At 42.0% G+C, this 20,835-nt stretch overlaps 1 protein-coding gene across 1 annotated transcript in view; it reads right to left on the bottom strand.

Annotated features, from left to right (window-relative positions):
- Window positions 1–301: 301 nt before the first annotated feature.
- The window catches only part of LOC119793446 (aminopeptidase N-like), a 39,174-nt gene continuing 18,640 nt past the window's right edge, over window positions 302–20,835 (bottom strand). Inside the window, exons 16-23 of the mRNA XM_038300668.1 lie at window positions 20,710–20,765; window positions 17,101–17,248; window positions 16,922–17,013; window positions 11,120–11,230; window positions 9,615–9,782; window positions 9,301–9,441; window positions 6,640–6,721; window positions 302–1,254 (exon numbers count right to left, since the gene is read on the bottom strand). Of these exons, the coding sequence (XP_038156596.1) occupies window positions 1,099–1,254; window positions 6,640–6,721; window positions 9,301–9,441; window positions 9,615–9,782; window positions 11,120–11,230; window positions 16,922–17,013; window positions 17,101–17,248; window positions 20,710–20,765 (954 nt within the window). The 3' untranslated portion in view covers window positions 302–1,098. The remainder of the gene's footprint in view (window positions 1,255–6,639; window positions 6,722–9,300; window positions 9,442–9,614; window positions 9,783–11,119; window positions 11,231–16,921; window positions 17,014–17,100; window positions 17,249–20,709; window positions 20,766–20,835) is intronic.

Here is a 20,835-nt window from a genome sequence, read left to right on the forward strand (position 1 = left end):
TTAGAAATTAAGTGTTAACGAGCAGTTGGACAGGTGTACCTAATAAAGTGGCCGGTAAGTGTATTTTCATATGTCAGGTGGAAACGCACACATTGACTCTCTCTATGGTGGAGGGAGCCATTTAAGCACGTCTTGGTTATCCGTCGTATGAGGAAAGTAACTGAAGATTCTGAGGGTCTTTGGGTGACCGCCTGGTGGTGATCTCCCCAAACCCAGCAAAACATACCAAGAAAGGAGCTACAGCTAAAAAATACAATTTATCTAATGTTGAATTGAAATAAGACACTTTACTTTCAACTAAACCAAGATTAGATTAGCCCGTGTAATATTGTTATTACACCCCACCCTGGCCCGGGACAACTGACCCCCCCATGGCAATAGCATTCCTATTGGTCCACATGCAAAACAACCAAGTACAGGATTTGAAAAGAAAACAGTTTGTAAGCCTCCATCTCCGCACAAAAATTAGACAGAAATTGCATCAGAAACTATAAAAAATATTAACTGAACTTTTGCATACACAATAGAACATATAAAAATATTTTCTATTAAACTCTTGAAACAGACCCCAGAACAGATTCCATTTACCTCCACCATAGTTTATGTTTTGGTTGTAACTTTTGCAGAGAATTTTGCCTAAACACTTAAACTCAAATTTTATACATAGTTTGTTTTTTATTCAAAATACAGATTATATCAAGTTACATTTATTTCACTATTAATATATTTTTTATTTACAGGATTTTCTAAAATAATTTCCTCCTGTTTTATTGGCACTTTAAAGTAGAGAAGCAGCCTTTACATCAAATCAGTTGAATCCACAACATGTGATCTCAAGACACTGATTCATTTTCATTGCGTTTAATAAAATATATATTTGTAAGTAACTAATTTTAAGAATATGTTTCAATGTCTTTGTTTTTGGGAAAGATGTTAATTTTCCCCTTAGTTCTCTGTGGCCATCAAACGGTCTGTCCTTCACCAACAATCAGATTCACTTCTGAACAAAAACCTTTTTCCTTGCTTTGGAATTATAATCAACTGGCGTTGACTTGTAGGCTGCCCTCCATCTTGACTTCCAGACCGCAGTTAGCTCTTCTAACCTCCAGTCTGGCTGCTGAACCAGTGCAGGACCTCCTGTTTGTTCTGCTGCACCCACTTGATGTTGGCCTCAGTCCTCTCCAATGCCTGATCCACGGCCAGGGCTGCAGAACCAAAACCTGCCTCTTTGTGCTGCTCCACAAAGTCCAGCAGCTGTCAAAGCAATCAGGGGTTTAGACAACAAACATACAGGCTCCAACGCATCCCAGACTCAATATTTTATTGTGATTTTGCTGAAAACCAAGAACATGTTTTGAAAAAGAAAAAAAAAAGTTATTCAAAGAAAGTACTCTAAGAAACGTCTTAATCCAATAAACGGTTTTAAGAGTGCTTAATAATATGTACGCAAGTGTTCAACCAAAATATTTACACCGCTAATTTGGTAGTTTTTTGTTATTTGATATTCTATATTTTATTTTTCAAAAATCCATCCATCCATCTTCTTCCATCTATCTGGGTCAGGTCACGGGGGTAGCAGCTCCAGAAGGGAGGACCAGACATCCCTCTCCCCAGCCAGTTGGGCCAGCTCCTCTGGGGGAACCACAAGGCTCTCCCAGGCCAGCTTAGAAACATAGTGCAGTCCCTGGGTCTCCCCCTGGGCCTACTCCCGGTGGGACGTGCCAGGAACACCTCATCAGGGAGACATCCAGGACGCATCCTAATCAACTCAACTGGCTCCTCTTGATGTAGAGGAGCAGCGGCTGTACTCTGAGTCCTCCCCGGATGAATCAGCTCCTCATCCTATCTCTAAGGGAGAGCCCAGACACAATACAGAGAAAACCTCATTCTCTTGATCATGACCCAAATCTCTTCCATCTACCATCCCCGGCCGTTTCACACTCAAACAGCTCCAGTGAGAGCTGTAGATCACACCCTGATGAAGCCAATGGAACCACATCATCTGCGAATAACCGAGACGCAATCCTAAGGCCACCAAAACACATCCCCTCAGCACCTTGGCTGAACTTAGAACTTCTGTCCATAAAAGTTATGAACAGAATTGGTGACAAAGGGCAACCTTGGCGGAGTCCAACCCTCATCGGAAACGAGTCAGACTTACTGCCGGCAATGCAGACCAGGCTCTGACACCGGTCCTAGAGAGACCTAACAGACCCTATTAAAGGACCCAGAACTCCATACTCCCGGAATACCCCCCACAAGACCCGCCGATTGACACGGCCGAATGCCCTCTTCAGATCTACAAAACAGATGTGACTGTTTGGGCAAACTCCCATGCACCCTCCAGAATCCTGCTGAGGGTATAGAGCTGATCCACTGTTCCACGGCCAGGACGAAAACCACACCGCTCCTCCTGAATCCGAGATTCGACTATCCGACGGACCCTCCTTTCCAGAACCCTAGAATAGGCCTTGTCAGGGAGACTTAAGAGTGTGATTCCCCTGTAGTTGGAACACACCCTCCAGTCCCCTTTTTTAAATAGAGGGACCACCACCCCAGTCGGCCAATCCAGGGGAACTGCCCCTGATATCCACGCAATGTTGCAGAGTTACGTTAACCAACACGGCCCCACAACATCCAAAGCCTTAAGGTACCAGGACAAATCTCATCCACCCCTGGAGCCTTGCCTGTAAGGAGCTTTTTAACCACCTAAGTGACATCAGCTCCAGAGATGGAACAACCCCCAGGCTCTGCTTCCACAATGGAAGACGTGCTGGTGGGATTAAGGTCTTCAAAGTACTCTGCCCACCGACACATGACGTCCCAAGGTCAGCAGCACACCACCATAGGTGGATTAATGACCGGGCCTACCGGGCCCAGGCCCAGGGGGCCAGAGGCCCCAAGGGGCCAGGCCAACTTGGCCCCGCGGCCGCGACCCAAGCAAAACTACTTTTGCAAAAATAATAATCTTAGGCCCCAAGGGGCCAGGCCAACTTGGCCCCGCGGCCACGATCCACAGAGGGCCTGAGGTCCTAAGGGGTCAGGCCAACTTGGCCCCGCGGCCATGATCCATAGAGGGTAAGAGGCCCCAAGGGGTCAGGCCAACATGGCCCCGCGGCCATGATCCATAGACGGTCAGAGGCCCCAAGGGGCCAGGCCAACTTGGCCCCGCGGCCACGATCCATAGACGGTCAGAGGCCCCAAGGGGCCAGGCCAACTTGGCCCCGCGGCCACGATCCATAGAGGGTCAGAGGCCCCAGGGGGCCAGGTCAACTTGGCCCCGCGGCCACGATCCATAGACGGTCAGAGGCCCCAAGGGGCCAGGCCAACTTGGCCCCGCGGCCACGACCCACAGAAGGCCAGAGGCCCCAAAGGGCCAGGCCAACTTGGCCCCGCGGCCGCAAGCCACAGAAGGCCAGAGGCCCCAAGGGTTTGGCTAACTGTGTCATGTCTGTGTTGGAAAATCTCGGGTTAGAGCTGTCAAATTGCAGGGGGCAGGCTTATGATAATGCCAGCAACATGTCAGGGAGGTATAATGGGTTGCAGGCTCACTTAAAGAAAAGCAACCCATTAATACACTATATTCCATGTGCAGCTCACTCTTTGAATTTGGTGGGAGTCAACAGCATTGACAGATGTGGAAATGAAGTCTCTAAGTATTTTGACTTGATTCAGTCTATTTACAACTTCACAACTGCATCCACACACCGATGGGACAGGGTATTTGGCAATTCCAACATAGATCTCACACTTAAAGCTTTATCCAACACGCGTTGGAGTTGCCGTGCAGAATCTACCAAAGCACTGTGGCAGAACTACAGTAAAATAAAAGCAGCACTACAGGTTATTTCCACTGACGACACAGAGAAACGAGACACACGAACTGAAGCTGACAGTCTAGTGCGGAAGCTGGATTCACTTGAGATGGCCTTCATGGCAGGCTTTTGGGACACTGTTCTGTCCAGATTTCAGGCCACAAGTCTGCAACTTCAAAAAGCAGACATGGACCTTGGTACAGCAGTTAGATTGCTGGAATCTCTGCGCACCTTTGTTCTCTCCCAAAGAGATCTATTTGATCATTTTGAGCAGAAAGCCTTAAACATGTTGGGTGGCACCCCATCTTACAGGGCTGAACGGACGAGGAAACGTAAAAAGTTTGCTGATGAATCGTGCTTGAGGGAAGGCAACTGTTTCAAATAGAGACATTTATTGCCTCTATTGATCAACTGAGTTCAAGCCTTAATCACCGTCTGGAGGCCTACAAACATCTGAACAATTTGTTCAGTGTCCTTTTCTCTTTGGATACAGAGTCCAATGCTTCAGTCCTTCACAAGGCCAAGATTCTCACTGAATCATACCCATCTGACCTCAATAAAAGTCTTGGACAGGAGCTTATACAGTTAAAATTTTTTATACAGCTCAACAACACTGATGAGGAGAGGACCCCTTCAGGACTGCTCAAAACAATAATACATTTTGGACTACAGCCTACGTTTCCTAATACATACATTGCGCTACAGATTTTTCTCATTCTACCGGTCAGTAACTGTGAGGGAGAACGCTCATTCTCTCTTTTGTCAAGAGTAAAAAATGAGCTGCGCACAAGAATGACTCAGAAAAGATTAAATGCGTTATCTCTAATGGCAATTGAGAGTGAGCTGACTGATTGAGAGAGAGTTGGACTTCAATGATGTGGTGGATGATTTTGCAAAATTGAAAGCACGAAAGAAACCCCTTGCTTAAAGGTGCACTGTGTAAGATTTTTAGGTTATTTCCAGAATTCACCCATTCACTAATGTTAGGCTACCTGTTTTCATGAATACTTACCACCACCATAAAATTCTAAGTATCCATTATGACTTGGAGAATTGCACTTTCGCCATTTCTGGGAAGTGTCACCTGGATTGTGAAGATAGGATTGACTTTAGGCAGAAGCTTGGTGCTTTCTCTGGCAAACTGAACCTCAAGCTTCATTCTCTGCAGCTTTGCATTCTTGTGCAGACTTTCATCCACAAGGAACTTTTCAACTTCCCCACTATCGTGAAGGGGCCATCAAAAGATTTCAGTGTGTCCAGCATGTCTAGTCTCTTACTCTCCTTTCTTTGAGCCATCTCTTGTTTCTCATCTGCCCTACTCTCGAATTTTGCCTTCATGAATTTACTCCAGTTGAGTTCAACCTCCCTTTTTGCTTGTGCTGCTGCCTTGAAACCTCTGAAGCTCCAGGCACTTCTTTAAAATTATTGACCTATTGACTGCGTTCAGTGTGCCCAACTTCTTCAGTTTGTAGTCCACCTTGCCACATTGTCTCTCCATCCCAATGTTGTGCACAGGGGTGCCATCAATGTTACTAGCCTGTTCACTGACAGGGTCCATTGGGAAGGTCTCCTCATCCATCCTCTGCCTGGCCAGGACAGTCTTCAGATGGGGCAGCATGAGATCTGTCAGCTGCTTCACTTCATCCAAGTATTCGGCACCCACGTCTGACATTAAGTTCAGGACATGTCCAGTGCCTGTCCAGCCACTATAGCATTCTTGGAAATGGGCTATCTTGACCTGCATGCAGCCCTTGTACCATGAACTGGCCTACACCTTTCTTTGTGGTGCTCTCCGATGCATGTTATCATTTTACCTTTCTCCTTCTCCTCAAGCTTAACCACAAATAGATACAGACTTTGAACCTCAATTTGCTGCACAGCTGCCGTTATGCCAAAGTGTTTTCCTAAGATATTATTTTATTTTTAATGATAGAAGGGAGGAAAAGGGGGCAAAAATCATGTCCGATTTAGTTTTTTGGGTGGGGTGGGGGGTTTATTTCATGATAGCTACCAACTTCCAATACATAATATCTCTCAAATGACCCAATGCACCATCACTGAAGTGGGCATAATCATTTTCCAAAATGTTTATTTTTAGGCCATTTATCCCCTCCCCCTGTGTCTGTGTGAAACCTGTGCTTGTCAGTGTCTGTGTGGTATACCTAATAATTTGTGTGCAGTATGTGCACTCTTCTGTAAAGGGCAGTGTGCATGTCTGTTCACAGTATACAGTATTTCTTGCATAGCGTGTGTGTGCGCCCGCACGCGCCGGGGGTTGAGGGGCCAAGACCATGTCAGGCCCAGGGGGCCAAAATTTCTTAATCCGCCCCTGCACACCACCCCCACTATAAATAGTGTTGGTGCTGCACTGCTACCCCTTGCTAATTAGATTTTTCCAAGAATAAAATGTAGATTTTATTTGATTAATTTTGTTTTTCAGCTGTTTCTTTCAGCTTTTTTTTTCTATTTTTAAGTTTTATAGAGTGAGCTTAAAAAACTGTCTTTTCTAACCATGTTTTACAGATTTTACCCACCAATCTGAAAAAAAATCTGAAAAAATTAAGTTTAGAAAAATAATATCCATCACATATATTAACAAAAAAATGTAAATTGAAGAAGTCAAATTAAAATAAAAAAGCAAACAAAAAATATTTAAGCAGATTATAAAATTACACTCTAAACCTTTTTTATTGAGAAACCTTTTAAAGTTCCTTTTCTGAGACATGTTCTTTGCTTTCAGAAATGTTTGCACAAATTTCTCTCCGTACCTTTAAACCCCAACTTTGAGTGCAGAACAACAGCAAGGGAAATGAAAATGACAAACCTGCTGTAGCTCTTCAGGTGTGGAGAACCTCGCTGTTACTCCACTGATCAGAGAGGCAAAGGAGAAAGAGCCTACACCATACCTAGAACAAAGAGAGGCGGATGAAATCTGACAGCAGGTTTAATGAGCCTCAAACAATAAAACATGTAATGTTAAAAACTATGGAGGCCCAGAACTGACATGGGAGAAAAAAAGATACAACATGGGCACGAATTCCAAATTTATTCCCAAGAAATACTAATTTGTGGCCACAAAATATATATAACATGTGCACAAAATGCTAAAACTTACTTATCTATACTTCTAAGAGGAGGATCCTGACATCTTTTTTGACACAAATACCATGTTGTAAGCACTTAACATACACTCACCGGCCACTTTATTAGGTACACCTGTCCAACTGCTCGTTAACACTTAATTTCTAAGCAGCCAATCACATGGCGGCAACTCAGTGCATTTAGGCATGTAGACATGGTCAAGACAATCTCCTGCAGTTCAAACCGAGCATCAGTATGGGGAAGAAAGGTGATTTGAGTGACTCTGAACGTGGCATGATTGTTGGTGCCAGAAGGGCTGGTCTGAGTATTTCAGAAACTGCTGATCTACTGGGATTTTCACGCACAACCATCTCTAGGGTTTACAGAGAATGGTCCGAAAAAGAAAAAACATCCAGTGAGCGGCAGTTCTGTGGGCGGAAATGCCTTGTTGATGCCAGAGGTCAGAGGAGAATGGCCAGACTGGTTGGAGCTGATAGAAGGGCAACAGTGACTCAAATAACCACCCGTTACAACCAAGGTGGGCAGAAGAGCATCTCTGAACGCACAGTACGTCAAACTTTGAGGCAGATGGGCTACAGCAGCAGAAGACCACACCGGGTGCCACTCCTTTCAGCTAAGAACAGGAAACTGAGGCTACAATTTGCACAAGCTCATCGAAATTGGACAATAGAAGATTGGAAAAACGTTGCCTGGTCTGATGAGTCTCGATTTCTGCTGCGACATTCGGATGGTAGGGTCAGAATTTGGCGTCTACAACATGAAAGCATGGATCCATCCTGCCTTGTATCAACGGTTCAGGCTGGTGGTGGTGGTGTCATGGTGTGGGGAATATTTTCTTGGCACTCTTTGGGCCCCTTGGTACCAATTGAGCATCGTTGCAACGCCACAGCCTACCTGAGTATTGTTGCTGACCATGTCCATCCCTTTATAACCACAATGTACCCAACTTTTGATGGCTAATTTCAGCAGGATAATGCGCCATGTCATAAAGCTGGAATCATCTCAGACTGGTTTCTTGAACATGACAATGAGTTCACTGTACTCAAATGGCCTCCACAGTCACCAGATCTCAATCCAATAGAGCATCTTTGGGATGTGGTGGAACGGGAGATTCGCATCATGGATGTGCAGCCGACAAATCTGCGGCAACTGTGTGATGCCATCATGTCAATATGGACCAAACTCCCTGAGGAATGCTTCCAGCACCTTGTGGAATCAATGCCATGAAGAATTGAGGCAGTTCTGAAGGCAAAAGGGGGGCCAACCCGTTACTAGCAAAATACTAATAAAGTGGCTGGTGAGTGTACATCTACCGATAAAGTGGTCTTTTCCAGAGCCTTGCAGTTGGTCAATAATATATATCCTAATACCTATACAATGGCTCTCAAAATTCTATACAAATGCCTCTCACTGTCAGGGTTTGGTTGAGGTTTTGAGGACCCAAATTCAGAGGCGAGGAGGCAAAGGTGAGTTTTTGAAGATTTAACTGAATAACTGAGGCCAAAAATCCAAAAACAACTTCATGGAAAAACTCACGTGGGGAGCCAGGAAAAGACGAACTGCACAGGGAGAGTATATATGGGAGGCTGAACAAAGACAGGACTAATGAGCGGATTGGAAGCAGGTGTGAACAGAGGATTCTAGAAGAAGCTAGGAAAACAAAGACCAACACAAGATAGCAGCAGAGGGCAACCAAGAAAAAACCTAAGAACTCAAATATATCTAGAAAATACAGCAAAATAGGAATTAAACAAGTAAAACTAGAAAACAAAGAAAAACATGGATCAAAGTCAAACTCAATATTCAAAAGCAAACTTAACAGAAACAAAACTGTGACACTCACTAATGAGAATTTCTTGAAACATCAAACTTCTCAGAATTTCTTTGTAGCTCATCAAATAAAATTAGATCAGGCTATCTCTGTCCATCAAGTTTTGTTCCTTTGTGAAGGTGTGCTGTTTGTAGGAAGATTATGTTTTAGTATTTTGTGCACACGTTATATATATTTTGTGGCCACAAATGAGTATTTCTTGGGAACAAATTAATATTTTGTGGGAACTAATTAGCCTACTGTGTGAACAAATTGATATTTCGTGTTAACAAATTAGTATTTGTAGGAACAAATTTATATTTAGTGGCCACAAATTAATATTTTGGGGGAACAAATTTGTATTCCGTGCGGACACTGTATCTCTTTTTTCTCCCATGTCAGTTCTGGGGCTCCGTAAAAAAACACCTCAGTCTGAGAGATGAAACAAAACAAAACAAAAACACATTTGTAACAGAAAAAAATCTAATAAAAAAATCTTGGGACTCTCATCTCGAAACAATAATTACAGTTAGAGGTTTTAAAAAAATCATGCAGTCTGTGTTTGATGCTCACTCTGTGAACATGTACTCCCAGTGCTCTCTGACAAAGTCCCAGGCCAGACTGTGTCCCACTCTGTTATTGGCCACGGCCGTGATGACGGAGGTGGCATCCTGTTTTCGGATCAGGGTCGTATTTAACGTGTAACTCAGATACCTGAAAAAAAGATGAGGCAGGGAGAGTCTGAAGAGTTTCAGCAGTTTTTCCAGCCTTAAGTCACTAAAAACCTTTAATGGTAATTTTTTTCTGAACATCAGTGAAATGATTTCAGAGGAATCTGAGGTAAAAAGCTCTGAGTTTTAGACAGGTTTAGCGACCGTGCGGCTCACCTGTCCAGCAGCTGTGTTTCGGTGCTGCAGGCCAGAGCTGACATGAGTTTACTGGCCTCACTGGCCACCGTAGCCGCCCTGAACTGCGACCATGCAAAGTTCCACTCAGCTTCAGTGCCGTCAGCCACCGCGCTGCAGTACACTGCAGAACGCAGGTTTGGATGGATGCTAAAGGGAAGAGGCTCTGATTATTTCAACATAACATTTGAACATTTCAAATTATAAAAGGCAAAATAAAACGACTGTTAAATATAGAATCATCTGGTTACACTGATAACTAAAAAAATGAATTAACCCCAAACAAACAGAGGTATAAAGTTGCTCTTTAAGGGCAATGTCTTTATGATTTTTAAATGATTGGCTTAAAATTACTTCCATTAGTGCTGCCCCCTATGGGTTGATACGAAGCCACTGCAGTGAGTTTTCCTATAGGTTAAAATGGTATAGCTTGGCTTTATGCCCCATTTACTCTACCCCTTTGAAACCGATCCGTGCCGAGGTCGGACTAAGCTTGGATCAGTTAACTGTGAGTTTGGTTCCTATGACCATTTTCACATCAAGCTAGCACGTTTCCTCTACGGCAATGCTACAGCTCTCAACTGTAGCATTGCAGTAGAATTACGCAAAAAAAAAGAGAAAATGGTGACGCCCATAACGTTCCAGCATGTATGTAGCTAGATAGCGTCCTCCACCCAAATTCCATTCAGAATCTCAGTCTCTGCATCATCCCAGGTCGCGCCATGCCTTCTGATATCATTTATTGTTAAAAGGCTGAGAAGTAGTTTGTGTTGTGAACAGGTGAAGAGATCTGTGAAGCCGAACACCCCGCAAAATCCGTGGAATGAGTCAGCTGACTGTAAATAGGAGATGACGAAGTCTGCTAATGTGGTCTTTGTCATATAGAGCCACAGCTGAACCATGCTGAGCCATACTGTTAAACTAGTACTATATTTAGCACGGTTTAATTGTGTCTGGCATGGTCCAGTTCAGTTGAGTTCCATTTACACTCAACAGTTATCTTGGTCACCATGCTCGGACTGATCTCGGCACGGTTTCAAACGGGTAGTGTAAATGGGGCTATAGTCACTTCCCTTTGTTCGGGTATAATGGTGTGTTCAATTGTCTTTGGAACCTTGACCTGGGTAGTTAAAAAGGACGCTAGTTCCAATGTGTTAGCGTTGCAGTTTCCTGCTTGCGGGTGCTTTACACGGCCAAAGTTACATCCAGCCAACATTTACCAAACTCTGTTCTACATGATGTTCCCATGGGGCGAGTCTGGATTTGATATTGAGTGATTGATAGGATTTTCTGGTAAAGACCTTTAGTCAAATTAATTACCCCCCCCCCCCCCCCCCCGAAAAAAAAAACAAAAAATTAATTAATAAAAATTGAAACATTTATCATACCCCTAAAATATTTTTGATAATACAATGTTTGATTTTTTCAGTTTAATAAGATGTCAAATGAAAAGGAACATGATGAAATTCTGCATAATTCAAACCCACAGATTGTGTTCAGGGTGGTCCATCCACTGTCCAAACCACATGCGGGTCAGGTCCTGGCACTCTGAAAGGCCGGTCCTACAGGCTGTACGGAGAGCGTTTACATGATTGTACCTGCAGGAGAAAAAAAAAACTGTTAGAGAAGGAAGTATGCACATACAGACAGTTTCGGGCATCAAAAAGGGGTCAAACGCCTCAACTTTGATGGTTGTGTTAAATGCCAGCCTAAAGCAAAGGACTTTGGGTGGAACTATCCTGTTCTGCCTCCTCCAGGTACTGGGAGATTCCCAATGCCTGTTCACAGCGGTTGAAAGCAGGAATATACAGCCCCGACTGGCTTCTCTGATTGGTCGCTCTGCAACTCTAGCTCCCACCACTTTGGACATGCAGCTTAAAAGGTTTCAAACCACGCCAAAGGAAGTATCTACCATAGAGTTTCCATGAAAATTAGATCCGCCTGATGCTCAAATTGTGTTCGGTGTGAATGCACCATTACAAAGAGTGTTTGAACAAAGGGCACGCTTTAACCAGTACAGCTGAAGATTGGTTTGATCTAAAGATGGATATGATTGGATCTAAGATGCGTTAAACATAATAGATTTCTTGAGACATGACCTCTGAGACCCAATAATTAGAAAACATTACATTTTCTACTTCATCTGTATTAAATTCCATTCAATTCAGATTGTTTATATAGCACCAGTTCACAACACATGTCATCTTCTACAGTTCACCACATCATACAGTCAGATTGGAAAACCAGTTGATTGCATCGACTCATTGACTCAAAGACAATCCCTCACACTAAGCATGCTTGTAACGACAATGGAAACGAAAAACTCCCTTTTAACAGGAAGAAACCTCCAGCAGAACCAGGCTCAGTGTGAGCAGCCATCTGCTGAGGCCGACTGGGGTTCAAGGAGACAGAAGCAGAGATACAGAAAGTAGCTATAAAAGGAGGATTGAAAAAGACCACATCCAGCCAGTCAGAGAAACAGGACTACATTGAAAAACAGGCTGATCTCCAACGTCTAAAATCAAAGGTGTTGATGGCAGCAGCACAGCTGATATTTCTCTCCAGGATAGAGTCACAGCCAAAAGGGAACACTAAGGCCCCGTCCACACGAAGTCAAAACGAACACGAAACGCTAATATTTTCCAGAACGTTTGTCGTAAAGACGGAGAAAATAAATGTGATCGTCCACACGAATGCATGAAAACGCTGCAAAATGTATGCCAGGCCTGTAAGTGGCGCTGTCGTGCCAAAGCAAAAATAGGCGGCGAAATGTTGGGCATGCGCACTAATATTTATACATGGTTGCCCTGCGGGTCCATTTTCGTGGTTCAGTCAAATTCAGGTGCTGAACTACACTATATTGCCAAAAGTATTTGCTCACCTGCCTTGACTCACATATGAGCTTAAGTGACATCCCGTTCCTAATCCATAGGGTTCAATATGACGTCGGTCCACCCTTTGCAGCTAGAACAGCTTCAACTCTTCTGGGAAGGCTGTCCACAAGGTTTAGGAGTGTGTTTATGGGAATTTTTGACCATTCTTCCAGAAGCGCATTTGTGAGGTCGCACACTGATGTTGGACGAGAAGGCCTGGCTCTCAGTCTCCGCTCTAATTCATCCCAAAGGTGTTCTATCGGGTTGAGGTCAGGACTCTGTGCAGGCCAGTCAAGTTCATCCACACCAGACTCTGTCATCCATGTCTTTATGGACCTTGCTTTGTGCACTGGTGCACAGTCATGTTGGAAGAGGAAGGGGCCAGCTCCAAACTGTTCCCACAAAGTTGGGAGCATGGAATTGTCCAAAATGTCTTGGTATGCTGAAGCATTCAGAGTTCCTTTCCTTGGAACTAAGGGGCCAAGCCCAGCTCCTGAAAAACAACCCCACACCATAATCCCCCCTTCACCAAACTTTACACTTGGCACAATGCAGTCAGACAAGTACCGTTCTCCTGGCAACCGCCAAACCCAGACCCGTCCATCAGATTGCCAGATGGAGAAGCGCGATTCGTCACTCCAGAGAACGCGTCTCCACTGCTCTAGAGTCCAGTGGCGGCGTGCTTTACACCACCGCATCCGACGCTTTGCATTGCACTTGGTGATGTATGGCTTGGATGCAGCTGCTCGACCATGGAAACCCATTCCATGAAGCTCTCTGCGCACTGTTCTTGAGCTAATCTGAAGGCCACATGAAGTTTGGAGGTCTGTAGTGATTGACTCTGCAGAAAGTTGGCGACCTCTTCGCACTATGCGCTTCAGCATCCGCTGACCCCGCTCCGTCAGTTTACGTGGCCTACCACTTCGTGGCTGAGTTGCTGTCGTTCCCAAACACTTCCATTTTCTTATAATACAGCTGACAGTTGACTGTGGAATATTTAGGAGCGAGGAAATTTCACGACTGGATTTGTTGCACAGGTGGCATCCTATCACAGTTCCACGCTGGAATTCACTGAGCTCCTGAGAGCGACCCATTCTTTCACAAATGTTTGTAAAAACAGTCTGCATGCCTAGGTGCTTGAATTTATACACCTGTGGCCATGGAAGTGATTGGAACACCTGATTCCAATAATTTGGATGGGTGAGCAAATACTTTTGGCAATATAGTGTATGTCGTCGATATTGCTCTGTTCTTCCTGGAGATATTCCAGAAGAAGAAGATTCTGTTGTAAGCCCGACAGCAGGGTGAGTAGCATGAGCAGCAACCATTCAACACAGTACGGCGCCATTGTTGTTGTGATACTGTGTCGCGCATGCGTGTTTAGAGGCGACGCTATGACGCATGCGTGTAAAAAAAAAAATGTGGTTAGAGCTTAAAGATGGAAACGCGAAAACGGCGTTTCAAAATCTTCCCACTCTGAAGGCTGAATAAAAAAAAGATTGTTTACAGACCCCCGAAACGCCGGCTTCGTGTGGATGAGAGGCTGGTTTGGTGAAAAATTTGTGCGTTTAGGCCAGGGTTCGGCTTCGTGTGGACGGGGCCTAAGGCAAAGCTACTATGAGAAAAAGCAGAGAGAGCATAACAGTAGAGAATGAACTTGCAGATTCTGCAGATTGGGAGAATAGAGATAGAATGAAGCAGAATGATGAAATGGGGTCCCTATATCCTCCAGCAGTCTAAGCCTATAGCAGCATAACTATAGAGATAGTTCAGGATAACCTGAGCCACTCTAACTATAAGCTTTATCAGAAAGGAAAGTTTTAAGCCTAGCCTTAAAAGTAGACAGGGTGTCTGCCTCACGGACTAAAACTGGTAGTTGGTTCCTCAGGAGAGGAGCCTGAGAACTAAAAGATCTGCCTCCCATTCTACTTTTAGAAATTCTAGGAACCACTAGTAAACCTGCAGATTGAGAGTGAAGTGCTCTGTTAGGAACATTAGGAACAATCAGATCTCTGATATCAGATGGAGCTTGGCCATTTAAGACTTTATATGTGAGAAGGAGGATTTTAAATTCTATTCTGGATTTAACAGGAAGCCGCACAAACTATTTTTAATTTTCATCAGAACTCTGGCTGCAGCATTTTGGATCAGCTGAAGACTTTTAACTACAGTTTATTGACTTCCTGATAGTAAAGAATTGCAATAGTTCAGCCTTGAAGCAACATATGCATGGACTATTTTGTCAGCATCACCCCTGGACAGGATATTTCTACTTTTTGCTTTAATCCATACACAAACACCTTGTCAGCCATCCCTACCTTATCTGCCCACTGATCCCCTCATCATGTGTCTGCTTCAGTCTAAGAATGTAGCTCCATGCCATTGCTTTAGCCAATCATTGTTCAGGATTCTGCACTTAACACTCCAGATCCAAGGACTATAACACTTCTTTATCTCTTCACATCAATAAAACCTCATGGTTGCTGTTTGTGAGTCTCTTCAGGCTGAATAGCCATTTTGTCAACCTTCACTAAAACAAAGCTAAAATCTTGAAACAGGTGTAAAATCTAGGTTAAAAACAGTTTTCTTTTTGAGCTGCCTTTGTCTGTATTGTTTTAAATTATTGTTTTAAATTAGTACTCACTACTACTTTACTACAATATGTACATTTAATATATATTTGTATGCTTTAGACATGTGAATCACTACTTCACTGAAAAAAACATCTAAAAATACACAAAAAATCTTAAAATAAAAATAATTGCTCCTAAAACAGGTAAGTAGGACAATCTCCCAATGGAGCAAGGGTGTAACTTTGTGATAAAAGTTGGTGTGGACACTCGGGTGGTAGCTGATGGACCTACGGTTACTCCACCCGAACGCTTTCTTTAGGTTTTTGCATTTTCTAAAAATGAGCTCAAACATATACTTATTGAATGCTTTCCTATTGTTAAGAACACAAGAGAATCAGAATACACTGCTATTTATATTTATAGATACTTAGAGAGATGCCTTTTATTGCATTACATATATAGGGCCCAAAAACAATGTATAAAAAAATAACGAATAAGAGCCGATTCCGATGCCAAAATCAATATATCATCCACCTATCCAGAAAAATATGGATATGCTGCATTTTAAATATAGCATTTTTTTTCTTGTAAACCTTCTGGTAAACTTGGACATAAATTTTATTGCATATTGCAAATCTTGTATATATTCTGTCTGTTCAATAAGAAAAACATTGTTCATTTTAACCTGTAACTGGGAGTCATGGTCCTCTGAGAAGCCAAGCTTTATTGAACTAGTAAAGAAGAACAAGCAATGTTTTCTCAGGCTCCTCGCATTATATTACTTACTTGTATAGACTTACAATCTGTTGCCATTTTTAGCTGAAAAAGCTCCGAATGGCTAACGAACAGATTTTTCGGTGGCATAATCTCTAATTTTTTTAACCAACCTGTCCCCTAACTTTTACTTAAACATCAAAGAAGCTACCAGTTAAAATGCACTGAGTGCTGCTGTTATGCACACTATTTCGTACGTTTTGGACGTTTCTCCTCAAAAAAACAGATCATTGCGCATGCGCTGGCAGAAAAAAAAAAAAGAAGATCCGCGGACGGATGTAAAACTGGGAAAAACAGTGCAATCATTACTTATTCATGTCTCTAACTACGTTGCTTGCTGTTTTATATCTTAGGGTTAGGGTCAGGGTTAGGGCTAATTGTAATTTATATTCTATATTCGTGAATGGTGCGTCAGATGCGCATGCGCATACAACGAAAAAAAAAACGTCCAAAACGTACGAAATTTCGTACGAACTCATAATGAGAATACACTGACCACGTAGTTACTCTCTATTCAGTGAAATGTGACTGCCAATCAGATGTCTGAAAGCAACAGATCAGATGATGTTACAACGTGAAGCGGGACACAGGAGCAGCGGGAGGGAGGACCACCCAACCTCTGTTAGCTGTGGCTAAAATAAATGAGCAAAAAGGAGAAAAAAAGTGGAAATTATTGGTGGGGACTGTCCCCACCAGGCCAAAGTTAGTGGGTACATGTCCACACCAGTCCTTCGGAAAGTTACGCCTGAGCAATGGAGTATTTTTGCCCTTGAAAGAAGATGATGAGATTGTTTCTCTCTTGCTGTAAACAGAAATCATCTTATTCCATTGACAGTTATTTGCATGTTGAAATCAAAATACACTACAAGAATATTTACTTCCTATATTATACATATCATTTTATATATATATATAATATTTATTTATAATATATTATTTAAATATTTAATAGATATTAAAATTTTATGCAGTGTAGTTACTAAAATGGCCTTTCCAAATGAACCAGCCCTGCTTTGCTGTTTCTTGGATGGATGTTAAAGCACTGGTCGGTGCTTTAACATAAACTCACTGGTCGGTGTGCTTCTCTGGAACTTCGGTCCAGTTTGATGTCACTTCCCTGAAATACAGGAAGAGTGGAGTCACCTGTTTCCTGATATAATCCTGATAAAGAACAAAAACGGAGAAGATGGTGGCTTATCTGTTTGAATCTTGAAACGTCTGAGCGGCTGAATTGTGACAAGCCTTTACCTGCATGGGCTGATAGACTTCAGTTCGGTCCAGCATGAGTTCGAAGTAGCGCAGGTTGTTGAGGGCAGACTGCCACGGCATGTACTCAGTCTCCTGAGACAGATAGGAGGTGGTCCTGAGAGCCAGAGTTGTGGGCACCAGCTGAGCTCTGCAGACAGATATCACATCCAAACCAGAAAGGATTTTAAGGATAAACAGATATCTTAAAAGAAAATACCTTTATTTCTAAGTGTTACCAGTAGGAATTAAAATATGTCTTCAATGGAAATTGGAACAAAACAGCATCTATATGTAGAACAAATGAAAACTGCAAACCTTTTTAATCCATAACAAATAAAAATGTGTGATTTACATAGAAAGATGCAGAACTGTCAGGGATCATAACTCTATGGAGTGAACAAACTCAGATAAAAGGAAAAAGCAAAGTAAAAACTATAAAAAAAAAAAATAAAAAAAAAATAAACTTTATCCCCCAATATGTTTTTGTCCTTATTGATAAAAGATGGTGCTTTCTTATTTTTTTATTTTTAAATGCCCATTACTTTAAAAATGTCTATAGCTGTATATTGGATATTTATTATCCAGGTGCACAGTATTTGTTTATAGTATTTATTTATATTTATGTTATAGTACAGTATTTTATTTGTTTATTTTTTCACCCTTCACTATTATGTTGTTCATATATATTTCAAGGTCCATATTTGTGTGATAATTTTTTCTATAATCTTTTTGCTGCTGTAAACACCAGAAGTTCCCCATTGTGGGCCAATAAATGGAATTTCCTTTTCTATTCTATTCTATTTGTTATGCTTTAGGAATAAAAGGCATTTTTAGTTGGAAAAAAGGAAACACTTTGACTTAGACTTAGATAACTTTTATTGTCATTTTATATACAGAGAGTGTATTGTTAGTATAATTATCATTGAAGATATGTGAGTTTATTAAACCTTGGTATGAGCTGCCTGTTGCGCATCACAACTGATGTTTTAATCTAATTAAAACAGTTCCTCTGTCTGGATATACAGTTATAATCATTATTCTGTACGTGGCAAAGATTTAGAAATGGATTGAGGGCGGTGTCCTTCAGTTAAGAACAAAGTGTAATATATCGATAAGGCTGGAGCCATGGATGTCTAATCATCTGCTAACATGTATGATGTAAAATAAGATGATGTGGCAGACTGGAGATGTATAAAATGCCTTTTTAACTGTTAATCGGGGCCATTTCTGTACATTCTAAGCAACTTCTCTGATCTGAGTATGAATCAGAATCTGTTGTCATGTCTCCTAGTTATTTAATGCATATAAGTTATGAAGTGTTATTTAAAGAGTTTGTACCGAGTGATCTCTTTTCAGGTAAAAGCACCGGCGAGATAGAACGTCTTTAACAGTATACAAAACAAAATTTCATTTTGTACAGTTTTGAGACAGTGAATGAGCAGCAGCTTCGCAGTTAAATGAACATTTCCATTTCATAAAGTGAGGCAGTGATTAAATGTAAATTGTGTGGGAGAAAAAAAACCCATATTAGTTTTATGTGTTTCTCTGTTTTACGATTTGATGTACTGACTAACTTCCCAAATGCAAAAAAAGCTAGGATGAATAAAACTAAATTTTTTTGGTAGGTTAAAAACAAGCTTAGCAAAGGTATCTAGATGAGAAGATCTTTAGGACAATAAATAGGCTGAGATGACATGCTTCTAGGTGGGCTAAACCAGGCTGTTTAAGTAAGACTACAACATAATTGTATCTATTTTAATAGCTCAAGTAGCTTGAGGTTAAGTTAAGCTCAGTTAGGCTAAAATAAGGCATAGCTTAGATCTTCTAAACTAGGATTTGCTAAGCTAAGGATCTTGGTCCAATCTTGTCCAATCTTAGGTTGATGAGAAGAAGTGTTTTTGTTCCACTAAGTTTTGAGCTATGGGTTCTTTGGGAATCTCAAAATGTTCTTTTTTTTTTAGCCTAAATTAGATTTTCTGTCAGTCAAGCGGTGCCGTCCAACCTCTTAAAAGTTTCATACAAATTAAAAACAAGGTATTTTGCTACAGCCAAGGTCTTCAATAGGGGGTCCGCGACCCCTCGGGGGTACACAGAGGAACTGCATGGGTCGAGAAAGTCTTGGTTGATTAGACTTTTTTTTATATCCCCCCTGCAATTTTTTTCCACTAATTTAAAAATGACTTTAAATCCACATTAACATGAATTCAACACACTGTAGTAAACAGATAAATGGAGGCAGAAGATGTCTTTCAGTCATCAATGCACACATTCAGCGACACACAGGAGCTCTTTCAAGCTGGGCACCGTTTCATTCACAACACCTGTCCCATCAACCAGGAATTAGAATCAGAAATACTTTAATAATCCCAGGGAGAAATTACTTTAGTTACATTACTCCATCTGTAATAGAGTGACTATAGGACCAGTTTGATAGAACACTATTTCATACAATATATGTAATTAGGGGGCTTTTGCTCCATCTCGCCATCAGTTTGGAGGTCCTTAGCTTTGAAAAACTTTGAAGACCCCTGTGTTACAAGATCCCCTGAAAAAAATGCTGAGGATGAAACCTGAAATTATCATGTTGTTTAATGTTCTGCTGTGTGGTTTAAAGGTAAAACTGCATTCATGTGTGTTTAAAGGAATAGTACACCCAAAACATGATTAGCCTTCATTTTCTTCTCACCCCCATGCTGAACAACACTCTGGAGTACTTTTTTGATATCTCAAATGCATCTGGAGATCTGGGAGGCTTCTTGCTGTCTGCTGAAATTCAAATAATGGAGGTCTATGGCGCCCGAGACAGAAAGGTCCATAAAAGTTCACAAAAACGGGTCAATATTCCTCCATGCTGCTCGTCCAATGTATTCCAAGTGTCCTAAGTGGGTAGCATCCAAAATTTACTCGAAACGAAGTCATTTAGAATGTTTTTAGAGCATAAACAGTAGTGTATAGTATTTCCTAAAAGCGCGTTCACGAGTCTACGGAAACCGCGGCAGACCAAACCAGACGAAAGTGCGGATTTAGCTCGGCAAAGAACTCCTGCTCTTCCTCAACACTGAAGTCCTCAGACATTTTTCTTTCATTGTTTCTTTCTTTGCACAGGTAAACAGCACATTTCTTCTTCTACGCTTGCATTATTGGCAGAGCAGACGCTGAATGCGCACTTTCATCTGGTTTGGTCTGCCGGCTTCCGTAGCGTCGTGAACGTGCGGGCGCGTGCTTTTAGGAAATCCTATACACTACTGTTTATGCTCTAAAAACATTCTAAATGACTTCGTTTCGAGTAAATTCTGGATGCTACCCACTCAGGACACTTGGAATACATTGGACGAGCAGTATGGAGGAATATTGACACGTTTTTGTGGACTTTTATGGACCTTTCTATCTCGGGCACCGTAGACCTCCATTATTTGAATGTCAGCAGACAGCAAGAAGCCTCCCAGATCTCCAGATGCATTTGAGATATCAAAAAAGTACTCCAGAGTGTTGTTCAGCATTGGGGTGAGTAGAAAATGAAGGCTAATCATGTTTTGGGTGTACTATTCCTTTAATTGAGCGTGATCCATTTATAATTCAAAAAAATGCGACTGGCATGACTGGTTTTACCTGGCCAGATTGAAGGCGTCGTCCACCAGCTGTGCCCTGTTGATAAGTGGGATCACCTGAGTTGGGACACAGAATAGTGAAATATTTTTTTGTTGATTGAAGCTGAATAAAGGCATAAGTTGTGTT

Source organism: Cyprinodon tularosa, unplaced genomic scaffold, assembly GCF_016077235.1.
Source record: "Cyprinodon tularosa strain WSP-4 unplaced genomic scaffold, ASM1607723v1 ctg452, whole genome shotgun sequence".
Taxonomy (NCBI): Eukaryota; Metazoa; Chordata; class Actinopteri; order Cyprinodontiformes; family Cyprinodontidae; genus Cyprinodon; species Cyprinodon tularosa.